This window comes from Calliopsis andreniformis, chromosome 7 (genome assembly GCF_051401765.1).
Source record: "Calliopsis andreniformis isolate RMS-2024a chromosome 7, iyCalAndr_principal, whole genome shotgun sequence".
NCBI classification, from domain to species: Eukaryota; Metazoa; Arthropoda; class Insecta; order Hymenoptera; family Andrenidae; genus Calliopsis; species Calliopsis andreniformis.
Genome location: NC_135068.1, coordinates 7,885,888 through 7,909,606, shown reverse-complemented (window position 1 = coordinate 7,909,606; position 23,719 = coordinate 7,885,888). Strand labels below are relative to the sequence as shown.

Here is a 23,719-nt window from a genome sequence, read left to right as displayed (position 1 = left end):
CAATGTGCTCTACGCGACACTCCGTGACACTCTGCCCTTCCTAATCGGTGATTAACTGGTTCCAGAGGGATACACGTTCGGCCAGGAACATGTTCATTTACATTGTAAGTACGCGACACTTGGCTGACCCTGTGCCGAGTTTGACCCTGTGTTCGTGGGTGCGTCCTTTGATTGTGAGTCGTTTTCCTTTCTTCATCTTCTGAGCGAGTGTCGAAGAAAAATTGAAGAGGACTTGTAGCTTTCTAAGTAGGATTTTGAACTCTGGGAGGAATCAGGCTTCAAAAGTGTCACGTTTTGAGAATGCAATATATCGTTTCGTTATTAGTGCAATTAGTGGGATTTCTATGTATCTCGTGCTCGTTGTAAGGAGTTCAGATTCTTCAGAGATAGAAATTTATGGAGTGTATCTAAGCGTATGCGGATCGTAATTGGCGCACTTTCTTTCTTAATATTTGTACGTCGATGAGCTTCTCAATTTGCGACATACAAGATGACCAATTAAGAGGAAAGATGCTCTTAAATTCTTCCAAATGTTTTAATCTTAGAAAGTGTCTTGAAGATTCTCCTTACTCTAATTCTGTCGATCTTAATGGTAAAGCAATCGTCAAATGGATAGTTACACAAGATCCTGAATCATTAGAACCTGGTCATGGCGAATCAGTGAGAAAGTTTCCGAGGATCTGCTTCCGTGCACATTCAGTCCTTACTCGTCTACACATGCCTCCCGCATTTTACTTTTCCAGACTGTTTTTCTTTTCTAGGTCAGCCCCTTGACTGCCACTTATTTTCGCTGATGAATTCATTTAGCTTCGTCATTACCTTAAGTTCGCAATCGGGAGCGCTTTCTTCGAGACATGGCTTTCTTCCAATGACCTCGTGTATCATGCACGCGTTCAGCTAGTCTGCTAATTTACTTGATTCAATTTAGTTGGTGGCTGGTGGGAGATCCAAGGACTCCACTGGAAGCGCTGTCTCTGAATTGGTCTATTTAGATTGCACTAGAGGGTTCCCTTCGTTAACCTGTTTTATATTCGTTGCAGGTCCTTCTGTTATCTTTGAGTCGGCCACTGGTAGCAGGGAATGCAGACCTTCAGGCTGTCGATCAGATTGCCACTGCATCGCAGAATGCAGCACAAACCGCAGGAAAGCCTGGGGAGAGAGATGTCAGGGACCAACTGATAACCTCCATAATAGACACAACTGTGCACTATGAAAACTCCAATGGCTTCCTGCCGATGCAGTCCTCTTCGACTGAACCACCTGATCTGCTGGGTAGACATGAGGTTAAGAGCAACTTCACCCTGACTAACTCCTTGAATGATCATGATAACTCCAGCGAGGTGGACACTGAGGAGGAGGAGTCTTTAGAGCAAGAAACGGAGGAAGTTGCCGAAGATGATCCAGCTTATTCAACAGAGGCGAGAATATTCCTAAACTTCGCTCAACTGAGGAACAATCGCAGGTCGTTCGAGTACCAAAGTGGGCAGAATGACTTTGAGCTACTGAAAGTCAAGAACAACACTCCTGTCGTGGCCAGTTATCCTAATTCCTATGAAGATCCCCCTGGCTCCATAGAAAGTGACAGGACGCAGCTTTCCAATCATCGAATCAAAGGAAAGAGCAAGATGGTAGAGCAGTACACAGGCACTTACGGAATCACTTTGCCTGCGAACCATAACGATGGATCCTCCTATGGTGATTACTACTCGCATGATGCAGGGAAAGATAAGGCGGAGTCGAGTCACGAACAGGAGAAAGTGACCAGCAACTATCATCAGCAAGGTGTCCTTAGCTACAACAGCCATGGGCAGACAGTGGGTCCGACCTCGTCCTTGCCAAGGACGAATCAGGATGTGAACGACCTTGCGCATACCGCTTCGAAGAACTACGATGGCATGTATGATAGTGTTGCCATGTCTTCGCAAGTGGCGCAGAACCAGCACAGGTTCACGAGACCTGTTGTGGTGGCTGACCCTAACTATCAGTTTGATCACTCGAGGTTGTCGAACTCTGGCTCAACTGACTATCAAACCTCTAGGATCATTGACTCAGGGAGTTCAGAAGTGTCTCATCGGTACAGCATGAACAGTAGAAACGGTAGATTTCGAAGTGAAGAAGACTCGAGGGACATGTCCGATGAGACAGACTATGTGGAGTACTCAGATAAACCCAGAAGAGTGCAGAAGAGCAGAAGAAGACCTTCTAATTTCGATAGTTCGAGGAGACTCCCCAAGGAGCATAGGGGTTCGTTGGATGACAGTTCGGAGTATGAAAGTTACAGCAAGAGACACCATTCGAGGGGTAAGTCAAATAGACAGAGGGTGAAGGGAAACTCCTGGGTGGACGATGACCAAGAGGATAGCTATGAAGAACCCAGGTATGATGACAGATTTTCGGGATCAGAAACAAGACCCAAATCCCAGCACAATTCGAAGTTCAAGCCTAACAATAGTTGGAAGCAGGTGTCGCCGAATCTAGAGATTTCGCACTCGAGTGGTGTAGAAATTGGCCAGCTTGAGAAGCCTAAGCTTATCGTCCCAGTTAATGTGAACTTGGTGCCAGTAGGGAACTTTGATCACGCGACAGCTATCGGGAACAGTCAGGGCTTTGATATGTCAAACGTTCTACTGCCAGTTAGCACACCTACTCCTTTACTGACTACCCCTGAAAGTGCTATGGGTCAAGATACGAAGATAAAAGTGTCCTCGCCAGTTCCAGATATTATCATGGGACACAATAGCTTTCAGAATACTATACAGGCTGTCATGCCACAGGGGAACGACCAGAGCAAGTTTTCAACGAACCTGAAGCCTCAATACGTGTCCAGCACGATTGCTCCCATTTATGCTGTCACACCACATATAAACTCAGGATTGCAAGGTATACCTATTCAAGAGGTTCAGGGAACTACGTCACGGCCTAATTTCGCCAACCAGATGCAGCAAGTGCAAGGCAACATACCCCAGCTGATAGTCCCTCAGCCGACAGTTCAAACAGTTCCAACGCTACTGCAGTCGCCTTTTCACTCTAACTTCAATATCCAGGTGAATCCTCATGGAATGCATGGCCAAAATTTTGTCAATCCTGGTAATTTACAAGTGCAGAGCATGCCTACCATGTCTACAGTGACACCCACGCCTCAGACCATACCTGTGACGAAGTTTAACCTGGTGACTGCCGAGTCACAAGGCAAGAAGACCCTGCTGCCTGCTTCCACAGCCAACTTCCTAGCTTCAGCGAGTCTGACAGTTGGCCAGAACGATCAGAGACAATCGATGAGCGGCAACTCGTTCTACCTGCAAAATTCCAATCCTCAGCAAATGGTTAAGCCGCAGGTTCAGGGCGGAGTGTACCAGCAAATAGCACCAAAGACAAAGACATACATTCAGACGACCCATCTACTGCCAGCTGTACTACATCCTATGCCAACTTTGGCTACTTTCGCTGCTAGCACTCCCCAAGTGATTTCTGAGCCGTTTGTGAAAATACCTGTGTCTGGTTTCGACGCTGCATCGACGCTGAAGAGCATCAGGGTGCCAGCTGTTGGGTATCAAACGGTTGACAATATTGGTAGCCAAAGTACTGCGACCATTAACACACTTAGTCCTTTCCAGGGTGTTTCAGGGATGGCTGACAATGCGCATTTGCCATATGTGGGTACGAAGAACGTGGAAATTGTGAATCCAAATATTAAGCCCAGCCCAGTTGATGCCACTGTTGTGAACGCGTACGAGAGCATGCAGTACCCTGCTGCAGTATTAACCACACCGATTCCCATGTTCACTACCACCAGTGTGGTCACTACGAGACCCTACCTGTCCACAAGTACGGAGTCCACAGGTGATATGAAAGCTTTCCAGTCTCAAGATAGACCCATGTTTAATCCCATCAACTTCGTGCCTAATATGGACGTGGTCAAAAACCAAAACGTACTGAACAGTAAGCTGAACAACGAGCCTCTGCAAGGGAATCTGAATCTTGTTCCCTTGATCCCCGGGGGGAACTTCTTCAGACCTTCTTACTCCGCACAGAGCGAGCTACTAGTGAAACCCAAGTTGTCGTCAGACCTGGAAAACTACGCAGAACAGATGTTCAAAGAGTCCCTGAAGACCATCTACAATTCCCAGAAATGGAACAATGACAGGAAACCAGGAACACGGCATAATTCATCCGAGACTCTGGACCTCACAAAGCTGAAGAATGAGCTTCAGCGTTTGAAGGCTTCTCTGTCAGATTCCAAGAGGAACAAGGACCAAATCGAAGGACACCACAGCGAAACGAAGGTGCACACGGCGGAGCTACCTAGTAAAAAGCCAGACGAGTTGTTGGCTGCGCTGGAACAAATGCTCAAGACTCATTCTTCAGACTCCTCACACTCGTACCAGGGAAATAGTAGGCCACATAGACAGCGCAGACCAGGCGATCATGAGAAGTTTAAGTTCAGCGCGACCAGTGACTTCAGGGACACTAAACATTTTATGAAGCACCCACATTCCCATCGTCCAAAGGGACACTTCTACGATAAACCTGGTAAGAAGAGGCCTATCTCTGGACCACCTAGGTACAAAAATCACAATCACTTCCACGGACCTAGGTCACATCACAAGCATACATTGTCGCCCAAGTTGGGTGGGCTCGAAGTCTCTGCTACCAATTCAGAGCCAGCTCTGTCTGACAGTCCACGATTCGAGGCCCTTCAGGACTCCAAGCACCATTCTTATTCTGAATTCAGGAAGCCCGCTTCCTTTGGCTCTTATCCTTCTTTCACCACTTCGTCGCCAGAGGGGAATAGCTTCTTGCAAGCTCCCAAACTGAGCCAAGGCGGCAGGGAGCAGGACTTCAATCACCCAAAAATACACAATTACCTTGGGTTGCTGATGAAGAACAAACAGCTACCCACTCGGAGCACCCCACTGAACTACTTTCAAGACAAAGCTCAAGTGCAGCAGTACTTTGAGGACGAGAAGCAACGAGCACAGCAGCAGTTTTATGACAATAATCTGAAGAATTACCTTTATAAGATTTCTGAGGGCACTTTGTACTCCAATTTGGGGCACAGTGGTTCTGATGCTCGGAGGCCTTTGACGGACAAACGAGGTATTTGATGGCTCATTTGATAAAGGACGAACCAAATTACTCTAATTCTGCAGCGTATGCCGTCTAAATAAAGAACATGAAGGAAGAATGGTACAAAATCAAAAGAAATAGAAATTTATGATACTTGATATTAGAATGCTGATTCGCAAAAAGTGTGAAGTGCAGAGAAGGCTACGCTATAGAGCTAGAACATCTGCTGTTACATCATGTAGTAATAAGGAATAGTTTATAAGTACACTATATTTTGCTGAACGATGATTTGTATAGACCAGAGGCTATTGTTTGTTTTATGAATCGTATCGAGTTGAACTGAACAGTACTATACTCTGAAAGAACCGAGACTGATGGAGAAAGTTGTAATTGCTCGTTTCTATGGTGCTAGCGAACATTGTACATATTAACATTAAATAAAAGTGTGTATTTCTGCTCTCTTAGATTCATTATACCCACTATTCCCTATGCGAAATACAGAAATGCTTGAAGAAGCGTTACCTAATGCCACGAAATCCATCAATAGCGAGTCACTTTCATTGTTTTTACCATTATAATCCCTTTGCTTACGTAAATTGCGTTTATGTGGTACTTTCACTGGAGTAGACGAATCAACTTTATTACGCTTCATGGATTTCTTACTAGTGTATTAACAATGTTGTATTCAACTCACTCAGATGTATCCAGGACTCTCACCTTTCTAATCCTACAGCGTCACATGTAGTCATTAAAATCCCATAAATGAATTTCCAATTTAAACCAGACCTAATCCAGACTTAATGTGACCTAACTCAAACATAATTAAAAAAGCCTTGCAATAAATTCCTCTTTATCGCATATTATAATTGTATCTGAAGAACTGTCAATGTGAAAGCACGTTTCGTAGGTGGTAAGAATCTGACATCGACCTTGGGACACATTTTCACTCGCTTTGTGGGGAGGGCAGGATAGTGTGAAGACTTTTTCCACCCTACCCTCACTGTCTGAATTTCTAACACAATTTTCTGCTTGACGAACGAGGCATAATACTGACCATAAAAAGGCAATCGACGTTACGTTGTATTCTTTCAATTGCGACAGCTACTTGTTCACGACAGATGAAACTTGTCAGGCCAGTGAATCTCGCTATCTTATTTTTCTAAAGTGACCAATCCTCTACACCATCGAAGAGCCACGAAAGGTCAATGTATCACTTCTATGGAGCATAACGTGGAGAGAGACTTTCACCAGAAGTCTCGAGGCAATTAATGGCGAATTTTTTATAGTTCTTTTAACCTGTGAGTACAACCGACTTGAGTGATTTTCTGGGGACAATGACCATATAATTGCAGCTTCAGGTGATCTCAGTCAATATCCGCTTTCCACCAATTTCGTTTACTAAATATTACTCTTATACGTCGCATTTAATGTCCATTTAAAGTAGCTTAACAATAGGAAGACACCGTGAGCACTGAATAAGGAGTTATCCTAAAATAGTAATGCCAGTACAAACATTCATTGTGAATGAAATCACTACTAACAAGTGGAAATATAATGGATATGTTGGAATGAGTGGAATCACTAGATAGCAAGACTTTTCGACAGACCAAGTGCTTCTGGTTTTAAGACACTCTGTGTATTAACAGAGAGATAGGTCGTTGACACTCCTGGGACGTCGTTGAACAGGGGAGAACCGAGATTTGACGCGGCTTTTCTCGACACGCTTTTTGTCAATAGTAGAAAAGCCAAACCCATTCGGTTGTCTCGCATCGCTAATCACTGAATATAAAAGATCACGGAGTCCTGATCGCCACCAGTTAAGGAGGAACGTCGGTATCTGTCTGTACTAGTTTATTCGGTGCCATGCTGGTACGTTCATTGTGATTAGCATCAAGTTCGTAACAACGTGTGATGAAGTCCAAGTGAACTGATCATCGCCTGATTGCAGGTCCTTCATGTCACCATACTAATATCGACGCTGAACTTGGCTGTGGGAGTGGGACAATTCTCCAGCTCTGTGAAGCCAAAACGAGGAGTCGTCGAAAATGTGCATGATGTCCCGCAGGATTACAAGCTTCATAAACTGCACACACCCAATCCAAGTCAACGCAGCATCCCCAGCAACCATGGAAAGTCCCTGCATCATTACAAAGATGTCAAAGTTGCTACCCAAGAACCCTCGTTGATTGGTCCAGCTAGCTATGGAAGCGTCTACAAGCAGCCCTATTCGAATTTGCATCCCTCCCAGTCTCCATATTTCGAGAATCTATTCACCATGTCTGCTGGCTTCAAAGTTGCCAGCGATGATAAACCTCTGAGACAGACTCGTATACATCAGGGTAATGTTCACCTGGCAAATCAGGATTCACGTAACCAAAAGCCAGGAAGAGTCGGTGAGTACTAATACCAGAGTATGGGTGTCACTTCGTTATTGATGATGATTTCTCTGTAGGTGTGCATACTGGGATCCAAACTGTCCAGGTGCCAGTGTACAGGACTGGCTACCCTGTCTCCAAGGCTATGGGAGCTGCGCCTGCTTTCCACAGCAGTCCGTACGCCAAGAGAACCTCGTTGCCTATGGTTCAGGTGCACAGTGACTTGCAACAGCCTGTGTACTACCATAATGTCCATGGGCAGCAGCTAGTGTTGAGCCCTGTTGACATCCAGTACACCTTCCCAGCTAGGGTACCTAAAGTGAACAACGTGCAACTCAGCGCACCCTTTTCGTCGCCCCTCTCCAGTTTCCAGGGGCAGGTGGTGCCCATTTCCACGACTGGTAGCAATCGTCAGTTCCCTCAATACAAGGGCGCGGCGATAGAGGTCCATCCAACTGTTGGAGGATTCCCAGCGGCTGGTTATGAGTCCCTTCAGTCGCAACCGCAATTACACTTTGGTAATGGGAATGTCCAGTATGTGCAGAATGTTGGGGGTCATCGTCAGGCTCCTGTTGAAGAGATCCGATCTGATGTTGAGATTATTGACAAGAAGAAACCTACGACTCCTCCTCCTGAAAAAGACGACGATGATGATGATGAGGATGACGAAGGTCTGTTGCTAAGTGGAAGTGCATGACGTATTTGAAGAATGTGCTATGAAATGTTCATTCGTTTGGCAGGCTACTCCTCGGCTGAGAAAGAGCATGGGTCAGATGGTAGAGATGACGATGACGATGATCATGAGGATAAATCAGAGAAGCCCTTCAAGTCGCCACGAGTAGAAGGTGACTTCAAACCTTCTACGTCTTTCCCTTTCAAGCAGTATGACAGCACATTTGGCAAGTATTCTAATAATGATGAAGAAGATGATGAGGAGCCTCAGTCCAAGCATCGCGAATATTCATCGTCGAGCGATGATGATGAAGAGGATGAGACACCTTCAAGTAAATACCAGTCTGAAGACACTTCCTCGAGGCCTTATTACGGTAAGCAAGAAGACGACGAGGAGGAAGAAGAAGATAGTTACGAGAAGCAGAAGACAGACAGTTCCTATCATAAATATAGGCCTAAGTACTTTGACAAGAACTTCGACGAAGAATTTGATAGGTCCTACAAAAAACAGTCTCCCAGACAAAGTAAGTACAATCTTCTTGGAGGTACCTTTTTCAAAGAGAATGGCAAAATAAATGTTACATGGTTGTAGGCTACATTCAAAGAACAGAGATGCCAAAGGTAGAATATGGTTTTAAATCCTCGCGGAAGAACAAAGACAGCTATGATTCTGAAGATTCCACTAGCCAGGGGAGCAGCACGAACTTCGATTATCAAAGAATCCCACAGGGGTATAAAGACAGTGAAGGACAGAGCTCCGATACTATATTAGAAATGGCATTTGACAAAGTGTTTGGATACAAAACACTTGACAATGTAGAGAACCAAAAATACAGAAAATAGAAAAGCTTCAAATTAGATTATGAAATACTTGAGTTAAAAAATAGTGGTGTTAATGTTAGGTGTGCTGTTAGTGAGCATTAACAGCTGTTAGTATTTAAAGTACAATTACAAGTCCCTACCAACATTATAGTAATAAATTCAAATTATATCAAACATTGTTGTACCATTTACTTGTTACATCTGTCTGTATAATATATTTTATATAAAGCTACATGTTACAAAAATTTTCCATTTTATTCATACTAGTTACTTTCATCCTAGTGAACACTTACGCGAGCTTATGTCGAAGACTACCATCGAGAGATCTACTTACAGCATCTACTGAATTAAATTGCCTTTTCCTTGTAACAAATATGTCTCTGAACGGAAGTATATGAGATACAGTTATTTTCTGAATGGCCCATCGATTTCTAACGTTGGTAACGAGCCTCCTGGATGGTGATTGTATACTAGAGCTACGGTGAGTTGTCATTAGACAATAAAGACCAATAATTCCACCATGGTATATCCATTTTTGTGCGAACTTAATAGTCTTAATTAATCTTGTCATTACTCTGACACCAACAACGCGTTCTCCTGCGATTCGGAATCTGTATATATACTCGTCCTCCAGGTAGAGGAGTCAGTATCATCGCCCTCATCATCAAGGACTCCACCAAGATGAAGTTCAGCTGCACGGTAAAGCCTGCATAAAAATTTTTCACTTTTCTTTTTTTTTTTGGAACAATAGGTCTAATTCAGATTAAATTTTCTCTAAAATCCCAGATCGCCATCGCACTAGCAATGGCTACCTTCGTTGAGCCAAAGTCGCAACCCAAGAAAGAGAAGCGAGGAGTGTTTGGTCCCTCTGGCTATGACTTCTTTGGCGTTGCGCCTATATTTTCTGCATCCTCGTGGGCTCCAACCAGCTTCGGATCCGCTTGGAGCAATCCTGGTGTGCCAGATATACCTTTAACCCAGGTCCAAGCTCAAGCAACCCACGATGTTGCGATTCAGGTACTGAAAAACAGTTTAGGTCATGTGCCTTCTTTACCTAATCATTTACTTCACTCTGTTGCTCAAAGACTTTGAGAGGTCCATCTGGCACTCCTAGCATCGCCTATCCTCCAGATGTCCTGAAAGCAATCCAACAAGCCAAGGAAGCGAATCACAACGTCAATGTTGCTCAGCAAAGGGTCGCAGAAGCCAAGCAGGCGACAGTTCTTCAGCAGAGGCTTGCTTTGGCCAAAGAGTCAGCTGCAAGAGAAGCTGCAGCTAGGTAAACCTTGAGTACCCTCATTGGTTAACTCAGTTTAACTAGTTATGTTACTCCGAAAAAGGTCGCAAGAAATTTCGTCATCAGCTGAAGCAGAAGCGAGGGCAAGCGCGAAGCAGTTGATTGCTCTTCAACAAAAGCTGGCGTCATTGAAAGACGCTGTTGCGGCTGCTCAAAGAGTGGCTGCAGCAAGGGAAGCTGCTGCAGCGGCTGCAATCCAAAGAAATGCAGCTGCAACTGCAGCCGAGTTACAGAAGCAAGACGTCGACAAACAGATTACTCAAAGCGAGCAAGAAGCAAAGGTATTGTCTCATGGAATATGTATGAACTTCTTCCTTTTCTCGGTTATTTCTGTATTACCTCTTTTAATATTCCCAATTTCTGTCTTCATTGACCCAGGAAAAGGATATCATAGCAGCAAAGGAGAACGCCGTGGCGAATGCAGTGCAGCTGGCAGCGCTGCAAAAGCAGCCTCATGATCCCTGGCGTCGATGAGTGCCATGTTCACCATTAAAAACGAAAGCTTTGTATTCTCTGTTAAGATTATGGTGATGGTTTGCTATCTTCTCCACGTTTGTTGCCAATAAACTCTGTTTTACAAATTTTCTGTCCAGTGTGATTATCCTAATGAGTAACAAAATTCTCTTCCTCGAATTCGCTAACAGAATAGTTAATGGAAAATGGCAGAGCACTCTTGTTTTTTCTTTTGCTAACCTGAAGTCTTGACAGAATGTGTCATCGTTCAGGTGAGCAGTCAAAGAGCGAGGCATAGAAGTCAGAGGCCACGAAAGACCGATTTGATTGAACGATTTCCTTCCCACGTGATTGTTCTCGACTGAATGCTCGATCACGTCGAAGGGGAGAAAGGGGATATTACGAATGGTCAGGAAAGAGGCGAGTGAAAGGATTCCAGCACTGGTCAGACCCAACCACGAGAGCTTATCCAGCCTCGGTCGTTCTCCCAGTGCACGCTGGGGAGAAGCGTAACTGGACACTGATCTTGCATTCTTTGACCGTGGATACGTCTTGGGGATCACCGTCACTTTCACTGCCACTTCCCGTCACTCTGGCTAAAGTCGCACTGCCATTGTCTCCAAGCGGTCCAGGAAGCGGCGAATTCAAAAAGGCGGTACAGCTTCCTAGCTGACTGGTTTCGATGATCTATTTGTGGTGGTACTGAGCTGAGGCCACTGTGTCAGTGTTAGGTAATCTCTGGAGAATGAAAGTTGCACAAGAAGTGCTTTTAATTGGTCATTTGTATCTCATAGAAGGGCTTAGGGTCTAAGTCTAGGTTAGTCAACTTGAAAGAAAAGCTCAGGTTACTCTGTTGGACTTGGCTTAATGAATTTGTTTCTAATACTACAGAAATTTTCAAATGGATTATGCTGAGCAAATGACCTAAGGTCCTAGACACCTAGACATCTGTTTGGGACCTCATCGTATCAGCTTTTCATAAAAGTTGACGTTTACAACGCCATATTTGCGTCGGATTTGATCCAACAACTAGGCGACTGGCGACTGAGGGAAACGATCCAACCAGTTTCATCAATACGATCGGAATAGCAACTGCTCAGCGAGTCAGGCCTATTATAACGGTCACGAGTGCTCCTCCTTTCACACCGCACCAACCAACACTTTCATCCATACTGCTTTTTTGGATCTACTCGCCTTTTACCTCGTCTCGTTTTATTTGCTTTCCTTTCTTATTGCGTGAAAGACCGCCACTCTCACTGTGGCCTAGCCGTATCTCGAATTTGTCTCGAGTGTACCTTCGAAAGTGTTCCATTCTGATGGAGGAAAAAGGAATCAAATCAGGAAAGAGAACTCCTAAATGCTCAACCTTTTTCTTCTCTCAGTTCCGTTAATTGTACCTCGCTGGGCAGTTAATAAAGAAATTACGCGTCGGAGTTCCCTCTAAATATAGCAAAAGCAACGTTCGCTCGGACACGCTTGGTTTCCGCCGGGGTATTTTATAACGGTGACATCGCAAAATAGGGCAAAACGGAAGATAGAGAGCTCCGCCTCAGAGGAAAGGAAATCGCCTTTCGAGACCAGCCCGATCGGGGAGGATCACTCTTCATAGACGTTCACCACGCTCACCGGTTAGTTAGCGACGGTGCATTCCGTCAGCGTTTCTTGGGTGCAAGCTAGCGTCGATGGGCTCCCTCACATGAATTTCGATCACGCTAGAAAGCTCGTCCCTCGCGTCATGTTAGCTGGATCAGTTCGGTCTATGTGCACCGGTCAGCGTCCGCCACCTCTGCCAGAGCAAACACAGGACCTTAGATCGAGTGTGTTCACTCGGTCGTGGGCTGTCGTTACCCTCGATCTAGATCGTTCACCCTCACCCCGTTGCCCCGTCACCGTGACACCGAAAGCGGACCCGTGGCTAAGGTGACCGGAGACATCGGGTGTCGTGTTTCGTCGCGCGCCAGGTTTCCTCCACGCGACCCTACGACACGAGCACAACCATGCAGGTCCGGTTTTCAAGAGAGAAAGATCATCTGTGCGTCGCCTAGGAGGGAGAAAGCGTATAAAAAGGAGCGGTCCATCGACATCCACTCGCAGTATCCGTATCCGCTTCTTCATCCACACTCTGATACAGACGCAGAAAAATGCTATCTTGGCCCCCTGTAAGTAAACGTGAGCAAGAAAGGGAAAGACGAGAATGGGAGCCAATAGACCGTGGCCGAAATCTCCTTGCGTGCATTTGGGGCTGGGGAACAATGGCGGTGGGAAATGCTCGCGACTCGCGGCATCTTTCCTTTGGGGAGGGGTTCGATTGGCATGATGCCCCATTTTGTATTCATGATTTCAATTTTGATTAATGGCACTGGTTACCTCCATATCGCGTGGCCACTCTCTTCGCTTATTTGATTCGTAACTTATGTAACATTTTTGAAGTGCATATGGTTAATGGCCTACGATTCCAGGTTTTCCTAGTGTGCTTGGTGGTGGGGTCTTCTCTGGCCAGTATCGAGGTTGGCGACTCTAGCGGTTGGCAAGGGTAAGAGCCTAATTGTTATAGAAGTGACTGGTTAATTTCTGACTAATTATATTCCCCATAGGACATCTGGGAGTAGCAGCTATGGAGGAGAACACGGTATAGAATTAGGTCACTCATCGGGAGGTCTTCACGATGGACTGAGCGGTTATGGGGGTAGCTATGGAGGTGGCTATGGGGGTGGGTATGGGGGTGGCTACGGGGCTGAAGGACTCGGCCATGGATTGCATGGAGGACATGTCCAGCATCACTATGCTCAGGCTGTCCCAGTGAGCGAACATGTGGAAATCACTAAGCCTGTGCCAGTTCCTGTTGTCAAGAATATTGGTAAGTTGATTAGGTTCATGCTGCAGGCTTACAAATAATTGACTCCTATCACAATATTATTCTGCACAACTAGCACAGTTAGCATCACAGAAAACGATTCCCAAATACCACAGAACACAGACTCCTCATCATACCCCACTTCAAACCCCAATCCCTAGTCAGTCCACGCCCTCTGAGTCTCCCCACTCTCCCACTTTTACCTCCAGCATTAATTAAGTCCTCAACTCAATTAAAAGTTTCTACATGACCGCAGGAGTGCCGGTCGCCCAGCCAGTGGCGATACCAGTGCCGCATCCGGTGGCAGTGGGTGTACCGCAGCCATATCCGGTCCACGTCCCCGTCGCCAAGCCAGTGGCGATCCCAGTGATCAAGACTGTGGCAGTCCCTGTTGAAAAGAAGGTTCCCTACCCAGTTGAAAGGGTGATCCCAGTCCCAGTAGAGAAGCACGTGCCCATACCAGTGGAGAAGCACATCCCAGTGCCCGTGGAGAAGCCGTACCCCATTCACATACCCGTCTACAAGCACGTGTTCCATCGGGCCAAGTCCTACGGTCACGGCTGGAGCCACTAGATGCGCGTTGCGTCACTGACAGCGACCATGTGCACCACCACGCGCCTGCCAAGAGGAGAGCAACGCAGCTTGTGCGTGTGCGTCCCTAGATACGCGCGAGACGGCTACACCAGAGTTGCCAGATGCCGGGACAAAATCTCTTCCCATGACATCATAAAGTAGAAGAGTGGGTGTGTGACTGCACTGCCTGGTATCTCTTCTATTCTACTCTATGACGTTACCGGAAGACGTTTAGTCCCGCCTTCTGGCAATACTGAGCTACACTCGCTTCCTCGAGCCGAGCTGAGCTAGCGAAGCGGATCGAGGCAGCATGGGGCGCCTTTGTTGACGAGGTCGACGTACCCCTAGTCTTGTACTAGTAATAGTATACTTGGTTGTTATTGTTACTCTGTTGCTGAATAAATGATTGATTTTTTATGGAACACCTTGCTCCTTGGTTTACTGTCCTAGCATGATGATTCCTGAGATGTGGAGCATTCCTGTGATCCAGAAACGTAGGCAGTGATTCAGATTACAGCTACCTTTGCTAGTGAAACGTATCTACTTTCTTATGAATGATATTGAGCGACGAGGTGGAGTAGATAGTCTGCTATCGATGATTTTTTCACACGTGGGTCTTCTGAGTATGTAAGGAGATTAATGAGTAGCTTGATCCTTCGTCAAGGTGCTTTCGAGACAGTGAATGGTTGTTGTACCAATTTAGCGTAAGTTCCTGAGGAAATTGGTTACTGAAGATTCGAGTCACGAATGTGCCTGAGCTTATAGCCTCCTAATTATCATAATTTTCTGGATCGTACACGAACAGATAGCTTGAGAGCCTTTCGTTATGCTCTCTCCACAGGCGGGGTTAAATGGAGAGGTGCATGACTTTGTTGTTTGTCTCAGGTTTCGGTTGCAAGCATTCCTTGCCTGTTTGTCACTTAATGCACTGAAGTCTCTGCTGACAATGTAAGATGGACAAGGCTGATAGCAAAGAAGAATTGCCTGAAATTTTTCTCTTTAATTAGCACCTGCAGTCTGAACATTCATTATCATTTCACAGTGTATTACGCCTGACGATGATTAACACTACGTTCATTTTGCTCTTCTCAATTATTTAATCACGTTCACTTAAGACGCTCACCCAAGGATTTCTAGCAATACGTAATTTTTGCACTCTTTCCTTCACTATTTAATAGGAGAATTAAGCTGATCATGGTTATCTAAAAAGTAACTTGAGATCTCGTTAACTTACAGTTACTCTATTTCCCACCGTTATAGACAATTATTCGACAATTACATTATTTACAGTGTGTTGCATGGGAGTGTAGAGTCGGTATCATTGAAAGTAAAAGTTTCATTTTCATTGCATCCGCACGGAATGCAATTCGCAGGATCACACCCATTGCGAGATAATTATCATGAGAAATCTCTCTTCCTCTCTGCTAATCATGATTTCTTCAAAAAACCTTGATTATTTATCCCTGCTCAGAAATTCACATTCTTACTACATTCACTTACTATACAAACAAATCTGGTAGTAATGTAATTACACTAAGTGTCTTTACAATGTCAAAGTACTGCTATCAGGAACTTGCACCTGGTTGATGGCAAATTTTTTATCCCCTGGTAAACAAATTTTCGATTAATATTCGTTAAAATAATTAAGGGTCATTAAAAACTAAAGGAGCAACCTAGGAACACATTGATAAGTCGTTGACGAAAATTGTGAGTGTACGTAGGCGTTCGCCGATCGAACGCCGTGGTAGCCGTCTAATTCTCGGCACTCGCTGAGAGAATCATAAGTACGGCCAATACTTGCAACGGTGTTCGCCAGACCGATGGCAGAGAAACAATTGCGCCAGGCATGCCCGTTGCACCGTCACTCTCGCTGGGACTAAACTACATCATCGACAGTGAAAGGCTCGATGGTATATTAAGACGAGCAATGAGCAAAGATGTATCAGTCGCCGAAGAGACTTCTGCAACTAGCAACAGGGTACCACAGAGCTGTATGAGTCTAAACATGAGGCAAATCGTAAGTAGTGACACTAAACACCCCCGAACCTTCTCCTTGAATACCAATTTGCACACTCTTCTCTGATAAAGTGAGCTACACTGAACCTTAATCTAGCCTAACCTGGGCGAATCTTGCCTAGATTGAGCTATCACACCAGTCCCTTCACTTTTTATTCCCTGCCTCTAGGTAGATATCCCTGAGATCCAACCATTGACTCTCAACCCTGAGATCTCCATAAAACCATAATCGATGGCGCAGATCCATTCTTTCCCAATTGCATTTCATCATCGCCCAAGTGCACCTTCGCTCACGCTTGAACTTTACCTTGCAGGTGTTACTTTCCCTAGTGTCCTTGGCCGCGGCCTCGCCACTGATGGTGAACCAGGACCAGGATCAGTATAATTACCCTCAGCTAACTGGCGGTTTCCAGCCGATCGAGAGGTCCGATCAGGACAGTTTAAGCAGCTCTGTTAGCAGTTACGGTGGCGGTGACTATGGTGGTAGCTACGGGGGTGGCTATGGTGGCGGCGACTATGGCGGCAGTAGTAGCTACGGGGGTGGCTACGGTGGTGGCGACTACGGCGGCAGTAGCTATGGTGGTGACTTTGGGGGTGGCCATGGTGGCTTCGAAGGATCCATTGGAGGACACTTAGACGGGTCAGGTGGTGACCACTTGGGCTCTGACTACTCCTCCCTTGGCGGAGGATACGAGGGTGGAGATGATGGTGGAGTGTCCCTCGACGGAGGCCATAGTGTGGTCCAAAGTGTCCCTGTGTCTGAACACGTCGAGGTGACGAAGCCTGTGCCTGTCAAAGTGATCAAACACATTGGTAAGTACCCTCCTTCATATCTGGAAGCTCTATGGTCGAACAGAACTCTGATCTAAATCCATACCAACAAGACGGCAGAGCACTGATTGCATTCGAGCTGCTGCAGTATGCAAACAGACTCGGTTCCTAGCTTATCACTGAACACTGTGGCGTAATAACACGTTACTCTGCGGAGCTAATTGCGCCTCATAATTTGCTGAGGTCGAGAAAGTTCGAAAGTGAAAAGATATACTAGAAAGTTCGATCAGACTATCAAAATCATTTAGCTGATGAGATTAACATTATCAAATCACAGATTATGTTAATTCAATTTCCAGTGCCTGGCATAGAATCATAATCTTGCTTTCCTTACAGGGGTACCAGTTCCTCAAATTTTGAAGATTGGTGTGCCCCACCCAGTGCCAGTGGGTGTTCCTCAGCAGTACCCCGTGGCCCAACCAGTTCCAAGGCCAGTTCCAGTGCAAATAATAAAAACAGTGGCTGTCCCAGTGGAGAAGAAGGTTCCATTCCCCGTGGAGAAGCACATCCCAGTGCCAGTAGAGAAGCCCATCCCCATCACCATCGAGAAGCACATCCCAGTCCCAGTCATCAAGCCCTACCCCATCAAGATCCCCGTCTACAAGACGATCTACCACCACGCGAAGAAGCACTAAATGTAATCCATGCTCGGGAGTTCATGATGTTGAGACGTTCACCGCACATTCACCCATGGCACCAACTGGTCTCAGCTCTGATGGAACCGCGAAAATCCTACGAAGGATCCTGCCGTTCGACCTGATTGTTAAGCCTCACACGACTGTGTCCATTGTTTCCCTTTTTGTATATAAGCATTGTTGTTATTACTTTCTTTTTCTACTTTTTTAAAACGTTATTGTTCTCGTTTTTCAATAAAATACTTCTAAAAAACACCTGTGTACTAGCATTCCATGGTGAAGGTATAATGATTTCCCTTGTTGATGCTAGAAATATGGTTCCTAGTTCAATAGAACTGTTTAATGTAGAAGCAATATTATAAACGAAGATCCAGGTAATGGATTGCTGGCGTTGCAGCAAAGGTATAAAAGCGCTTTTTGGGAATACTCGACGTATGTTTTTGAAAAAATATGAGAGGAACTTTCTACGTGCGATTAACAGGACTTTTCCGCCCGCAAATCGCATATAAGAGTAACCTTGGTGCGTTAATGCGCCTGGGTTCGTAATCAAGACTTTCACTGGTATGTATCTTCGATAGCTACAGATTCCGTGGAAAGTGAACGTCGAGCTAGTTCTGGGCTGGAGGGAGTAATTGTAACGCACTAATGAGCCGTGAAGATTCAGAGGACTAGCGTTCCTGAAAGTCGCGTGCTTCCGTGAAATTAGACAAAAATTGGAGGAAGTAGCGATGTCGGTGCAAGAAGAAAGGACCTCAATATATGCTGACGTTTGCATTCTAATGAGCATGCAAATTAGTTTCCACGAGTTCCCAAGCAATTCTTCGTTTGTCAATACCTGACATGTATTTATACCAGCGATTTTTTCACTGCTAACAATGCACTTCAGCGGGAGATATAGATCGTTATTGTGAACAGAATTCAATTTGGTACGTTCCGTCACGTTCATTAATGCTGCCAATGCGTTCTAGAATCTATTGTTACAAAACATTGATTTATTTCCACAATGCTGTCACATCGCTTCAAGTCTCTTTCGATAACTTCAATGAGTGATGCTGACTGGTTTCTCACAGCAGTTTTCTGATGTTTTATAGAAACTTTGCAATCTGTGTCTTTTTTTATTGCTGAAACTGCTCCAAGGCAATTGAGGTAAGCTAACATTGATGGTATTTGTCTGTCACTATTATGAGCCAAGATTAGGATAGATAATCACCTGGACTAGGCTCTTTAGGTGACTATGACCATAGACCATATTTTCAGTTTTAGTGAATATATTCAAAGTTATTGTGATAGTCGTTTAATAAATAGCCAGTTTATTTTACATACTAATGTTCCCTTTCATTTCGTCTATTTCATCCTACTTTGCATCCCACGCTCCTGCCAAGATAGATAGCAATTTAGTTTACTACTAATTTTCCCCAGACGACCACTCATTGTCAGGAAGCAGGAAGTGCCACCCCTCCTTCGCTCCACCATTCAGCTTTCATCCAATCCGTATCAAGAACGTTCTATCTCCGCGCTCCAGCACCCGCCTGGCGATGGAAAGGATTGCATCTAATCATATTAACGAAGTCGAAATGAAGGTGCTAGCCAAGGATGCTCAAAACTTCATTCAGGAAAAGACGGAAGCACGGAATTACCTAACTTATACCACTGGCTCGGCGCACAGGGCACTGACACAAACAGAAAAATGTAACTCGCCTAGTGAAGGTGTTGAATACCTACTTTTCGTGGCATAGTGGGGTTGCTTGTCCCCAATGGGGCTATATAAAGGATCACGCGGGGAATGCTGCTCGAGTTGATCTTTTATTCACCAGGGACTCATATGCACTGAACAGGGAAAAATGGAAAAGCTCGTACGTGAGTCCTGTCCTTGACAGCCACGTGGCCATCTATTTCAGTGTTATCCAACAATTCTTATGGACTAACGTTGGCGAATTCTTTTGTTATCAAGATACTGGTCCTGTCGATTGCCGCCTGTTGCTCAGCTGGCGACCTGGACTTGGGGGGTCATGGGCTATCTTTCGGTGGTCATGGTCTGTCTCTAGGGGGTCACGGATTGACCCTGGGAGAAATCGCTGTGGACCACGATGACGATGATGACCTGGGTGGAATAGGTTCGATTCAGCTTAGAATCTTCATTCACTGGACCTAATTCCTAACATTCTATCATTTCTTACTGCAGGAGGAGGATGGGACTCAGGGCACAGTTTGGGAGGTTACGGTGGCCTAGGTGGTCTAGGTGGTCACGGAGGACACTACATCCCAGTCGTCAAATCAATTGGTATGTAAATTATCCTTATAACATAGAATATTTCATCATATTCGGATTGCCCTGCAACAGGAATACCAGTACCAAAGGCAGTTCCTATTGCTGTTCCGAGTTTGCAAGTGCAACAGGTTCCTCAAAGTTACCCAGTGCCTGTTGTGGTACAGAAACCAGTTCCATACCAGGTTTGAAGCCCAATTTTGAATACCTTTCCCTAAATTATTTTGTTTATGTATTTTACTGATCAAATTCTTGTCCTCTCGCAGGTGGAGAAGCAAGTGTTCACAAAGGTAGAGAAAAAGGTACCCACACCAATTGAGAAGATCATCCCAGTGAAGGTTGAGAAGCCTGTTCCGTTCCAAGTTGTGAAGCACGTTCCTGTTCCAGTCGTGAAGCCTATCCCTATCAAGATCCCAGTTTACAAAACGATCGTCCACAGCCACAAGGGTCACTGATCTCGTGGAACCATTGTGTTGATTGTTCAATCCAGTCTGCAGCAGCACAGGCTGCAGTTGTCACCACTGTAGTCACTAAGCGACTCGTTTTGTACTTGTTCTCACCTGTTATACTGTTTTATCTTGTTTATAACTTCTCTCTTGGAAGTTTTATTTATTAATAAATGACGTTATTAAGCGAAGCTGCATTGCCTTCTTGCTTCCTACTTCCCGTTTATCTGGAAAGTAAAAGTAAAAACTCTACAACGTTTCAAAATTCTGATCTTCCTCAATCTCAACTGTTTCACTTAAATACGCGAGATCACGAAGAATTGTGAAGTATAATTATGTTCACGTTAATCGTAAGCTGATCTACATTACAGCGCAGTGTTCCGTAACTGCAATTAACTCAGCAACACTTCAAATCTATTTCAATTCGCTTCCTCAATTCCAAACGTGGATCCCGCTATCGCGATTCTAAATCGAGACAAAGAGATCAGCGAGCAACGATATTACGTTAAGGCAGTCATCGGTATTATCGATCCCCGTTTCGCGACAGTGACGATGGAGAAAGGAGACTATCGCTCACTGAGAGGGCACGTGCAGCGAAAGTAATCACCTCGATTGCTTTCCTCTGTCACTGACCTTCATAAGTTCGTCTTCAGCCACGCAGAATTAGTCAAAGACGCTAAATACCACAAACGAAAATGCAGCAGCCATTCATAGAATTTTCGTGAAACTAGTTAAACCTGTTTCAGAATATTCATTAATCCATTAAGAGCACTATTTTCCTAATTCCTTGGGACTGGTGGCACGAATGCTTGAAATTTATCGTTGCTACCTTTGCCAATCCTGATGCCATGTCTACGACAGCTAGGGAACATGAGATTACTGTCACCGGAAGGATTACCTCTTTGTCCAGCGGAGACACGGTCTACCTAGAACGAGGAAAGGGAGAAGTCATGCGGAAAAGAGTCACGGCGAAAGCGAGAGGATGTTTCGCAATTGTTTGGATCCTGATGATCAACAGGAAAAGGAGGAAGAAGCTTCCGATGATTTGGACGACAGTTCATATGCTGAAGAAATATTGCACAAGGTAAAATAAACTCATAAGCTTCCGTGTCCCACCGTCGCTCGTTAAAACTGAGATCTCACTTCACCAGAACATTGTAGATCCCAGCTGAGCGACTGTCTTCGCGAAGGCGGAGAAGTGGTGCAAAAAGACTGGCATCGACAAGGGAAAGTGTAGCGGCCGAGAAGAAAGGTGCCAGTCGATTTGATCACTTCGAATTTTGATTGGTCATCCCAGAATAATTAAGATGGTTACCATATGATCAGAAAATATTTCACGACGTTCATTCAGGCTCTTTTATAGGTTCCAGTGGTTAATTGAAGAAACCCTCGGAACCGGTACGTCTAATTAGCTGTTGAACAGGACGTAAAAGAGTGCAGGGATACCTTATGCTCGCTTCTGTGCGATAACAAGCGTAATTCGACTAGTCGTTGCCAGCTTGCGTGCATGCTCCAACAGGAACAAACACCCAGCCAAAGAAACGCACTTGTTGCAGAAAGGAAAAAAGTTTCCGGCGAAAGTAAAATCAGATGGAGATCGCTAGTCTCCACTATTCGCGAGGCATTCTAAAAAGAGACGACACGCCTCTGTTTCACGCTTCGTATTAACATATCCTCGCGATTCTACTGAGATTACACTCTGCTTGCGATCCTTTCATACCGCTGGCGTGGTCGTGTGTGGAGAAGAGTTGAAAGGAGCACCTGTCGAATCTGCAAAATTAAAATCACTAATCTGTCAAACCTTCGAAACCTCTCGCGCAGGTAGGTAGTTTCAGTTACATATTGTTGATAGAGCAGGAAGTGTATCCTTCTATGGACTCCAGGAGTGAAATATCTCACAGGTCCAAATATCGAAGCCTGTCTACCAATCTCGAACAAGGAACTAATAAAACACTTTCACATCGAGGCCACAGGTCACGACCAGGTCACGACCACTCTAAAAGGGGAACAAAGGGAATCGTGGTTATCGAATGGAGCTCTGACCCGTGGATTTCTAGAGCGGACCTTATTCGTCCAATTCACTGTGTCACCTGGTTCGAGGCCCGCGCACGCTTCCATCTCTGTCACGATAGATGTCGCGTGTCACTAACGAGGCCGCGGTATGCCGAGGTCGTGACAAACAGACTGATTTGTCTAAAGGGACATGGCTCTCGATGTAATCAGCTCGCCCGAACGGGTTTAATAAGACGGGAACTGGCGTGTTTACGTTCTGCAGGAACGTTGCCTCTATATTTGGCTGATATTCATGCCGTGCCAAAATCCGAGACAAACTTTCCACCGTGAAATGATAGCCCACCGTTTGCACGGGCTCCCATTTAGAGATATTACCATATTATGCGCTATACGTATCCGCGTTCGCATTAAATTCCACGCCGCGGTTCCATTTAACTTCTGATCCCTCTCATCCCAGGGCATCTGGGATTAATATACACGCCAGAGGACAACCAAATTGTGTCCGTCCGCTCTCTGGACAGAGAATCTGCTCGTTGAATAATTGAGGTCCACGCAAATAAGAGGATGAGGTAGTGGAACGAAGAGGAGATCCGAGAATTTTTGGGAATGGAAGGAAAATATTCGCTCTGACTTGGTGTTACATACAGAGTCATAGTTAGAGTTAATACATATATGCAAAATGAAAGGAAGAATGTGAAGTAAAAGGGTACCTGAAAAATTCAATTTCCGTGTATTCAGTTTCTGCAAAAAATCACTTTAAGTTCCTCATTTATTTCCATATAAAGAGCCATGGTTTGTATCATCGTATGTAGCAAGAAATCATGAGGATTACCGTAGGTTTTCACTTGAGAGAATCTTTCGTAATTTGCTATGCGAAGTTCCTGTATACTTTATAACAATTTTATCCGATGAAGTAGCGAGTTTTTTTGATTAAGAGAGGCTAGAAAATTTTAATTCGTGTTAATTCTACTTTAGGTTTGGGTTACCTTAGGTATTCACTTGGGAATCTCTCGTCGTTTACTATGTGAAGCTCTTGTATAGCTTACGACAATTTTATTAGATGAGGTATTGAATTTTTAGAGTGAAAGAGGTTGGAAAATTTTAATATGTGTTAAGTCTGGGTTACGTTTGTGTCAGTTTGGGTTTTCACTTGAGAATCTCTCGTCGTTTGCTATGCGAAACTCCTGTATATCATAAAACGATTTTATTAAACGAAGTATGGAACTTTTAGACTAGAAGAGGCTGGAAATTTTTAATATATGTTAGGTCTTGGTTAGGTCTTGGTTAGGCCTGGGTTAGGTAATGTTCAATGAATAACACAAGCGAAGTTTCTCAATCTTCTAAGTGTTCTATGAAGAGAATCATCCTTTTTAGGTACCGACAGATCTACCAATCGTTT

At 44.9% G+C, this 23,719-nt stretch overlaps 5 protein-coding genes across 5 annotated transcripts; all 5 read left to right on the top strand.

The window, feature by feature from the left end:
* The first annotated feature begins 89 nt into the window (after positions 1–89).
* LOC143181387 (uncharacterized) lies at positions 90–5,105 on the top strand. The gene is made up of 7 exons (XM_076381767.1): positions 90–173; positions 228–424; positions 468–660; positions 744–746; positions 808–885; positions 929–982; positions 1,041–5,105. Exons 1-7 carry the CDS (start codon positions 90–92, stop codon positions 5,103–5,105), a joined length of 4,674 nt encoding a protein of 1,557 aa, XP_076237882.1.
* Positions 5,106–6,930: 1,825 nt separating this feature from the next.
* LOC143181386 (uncharacterized) lies at positions 6,931–9,334 on the top strand. Its single transcript, XM_076381766.1, has 8 exons — positions 6,931–6,936; positions 7,016–7,460; positions 7,520–8,113; positions 8,183–8,638; positions 8,707–8,903; positions 8,958–9,016; positions 9,058–9,143; positions 9,204–9,334. Exons 1-8 carry the CDS (start codon positions 6,931–6,933, stop codon positions 9,332–9,334), a joined length of 1,974 nt encoding a protein of 657 aa, XP_076237881.1.
* Positions 9,335–9,725: 391 nt separating this feature from the next.
* Positions 9,726–10,707, top strand: LOC143181813 (uncharacterized). Its single transcript, XM_076382440.1, has 4 exons — positions 9,726–9,966; positions 10,032–10,215; positions 10,277–10,514; positions 10,612–10,707. Exons 1-4 carry the CDS (start codon positions 9,741–9,743, stop codon positions 10,705–10,707), a joined length of 744 nt encoding a protein of 247 aa, XP_076238555.1. The 5' UTR covers positions 9,726–9,740.
* Positions 10,708–16,361: 5,654 nt separating this feature from the next.
* LOC143181385 (uncharacterized) lies at positions 16,362–17,595 on the top strand. The gene is made up of 3 exons (XM_076381765.1): positions 16,362–16,388; positions 16,444–16,942; positions 17,297–17,595. The coding sequence occupies exons 1-3, from the start codon at positions 16,362–16,364 to the stop codon at positions 17,593–17,595; spliced, it is 825 nt and encodes a 274-aa protein (XP_076237880.1).
* Positions 17,596–19,436: 1,841 nt separating this feature from the next.
* Positions 19,437–20,316, top strand: LOC143181590 (uncharacterized). The gene is made up of 6 exons (XM_076382091.1): positions 19,437–19,448; positions 19,547–19,622; positions 19,665–19,709; positions 19,781–19,876; positions 19,937–20,046; positions 20,128–20,316. The coding sequence occupies exons 1-6, from the start codon at positions 19,437–19,439 to the stop codon at positions 20,314–20,316; spliced, it is 528 nt and encodes a 175-aa protein (XP_076238206.1).
* Positions 20,317–23,719: the final 3,403 nt, after the last annotated feature.

Coding starts and splice junctions, on each gene's coding strand:
- LOC143181590 (XM_076382091.1), top strand. Junction 19,623..19,664: donor TCATGGGCTATCTTTCGGTG/GTCATGGTCTGT, acceptor TGACCCTGGGAG/AAATCGCTGTGGACCACGAT. Junction 20,047..20,127: donor AGAAACCAGTTCCATACCAG/GTTTGAAGCCCA, acceptor GTCCTCTCGCAG/GTGGAGAAGCAAGTGTTCAC.
- LOC143181385 (XM_076381765.1), top strand. CDS start 16,362: ATGGCGCAGATCCATTCTTTCCCAATT. Junction 16,389..16,443: donor AGATCCATTCTTTCCCAATT/GCATTTCATCAT, acceptor TTTACCTTGCAG/GTGTTACTTTCCCTAGTGTC. Junction 16,943..17,296: donor CAAAGTGATCAAACACATTG/GTAAGTACCCTC, acceptor CTTTCCTTACAG/GGGTACCAGTTCCTCAAATT.
- LOC143181387 (XM_076381767.1), top strand. CDS start 90: ATGTTCATTTACATTGTAAGTACGCGACACTTGGCTGACCCTGTGCCG. Junction 425..467: donor TATCTAAGCGTATGCGGATC/GTAATTGGCGCA, acceptor TACGTCGATGAG/CTTCTCAATTTGCGACATAC. Junction 983..1,040: donor GAAGCGCTGTCTCTGAATTG/GTCTATTTAGAT, acceptor TATTCGTTGCAG/GTCCTTCTGTTATCTTTGAG.
- LOC143181813 (XM_076382440.1), top strand. CDS start 9,741: ATGGCTACCTTCGTTGAGCCAAAGTCGCAACCCAAGAAAGAGAAGCGA. Junction 9,967..10,031: donor GATTCAGGTACTGAAAAACA/GTTTAGGTCATG, acceptor AGACTTTGAGAG/GTCCATCTGGCACTCCTAGC. Junction 10,216..10,276: donor GCAAGAGAAGCTGCAGCTAG/GTAAACCTTGAG, acceptor ACTCCGAAAAAG/GTCGCAAGAAATTTCGTCAT.
- LOC143181386 (XM_076381766.1), top strand. Junction 9,017..9,057: donor AATAGTGGTGTTAATGTTAG/GTGTGCTGTTAG, acceptor TAGTATTTAAAG/TACAATTACAAGTCCCTACC. Junction 9,144..9,203: donor TTTACTTGTTACATCTGTCT/GTATAATATATT, acceptor TATTCATACTAG/TTACTTTCATCCTAGTGAAC.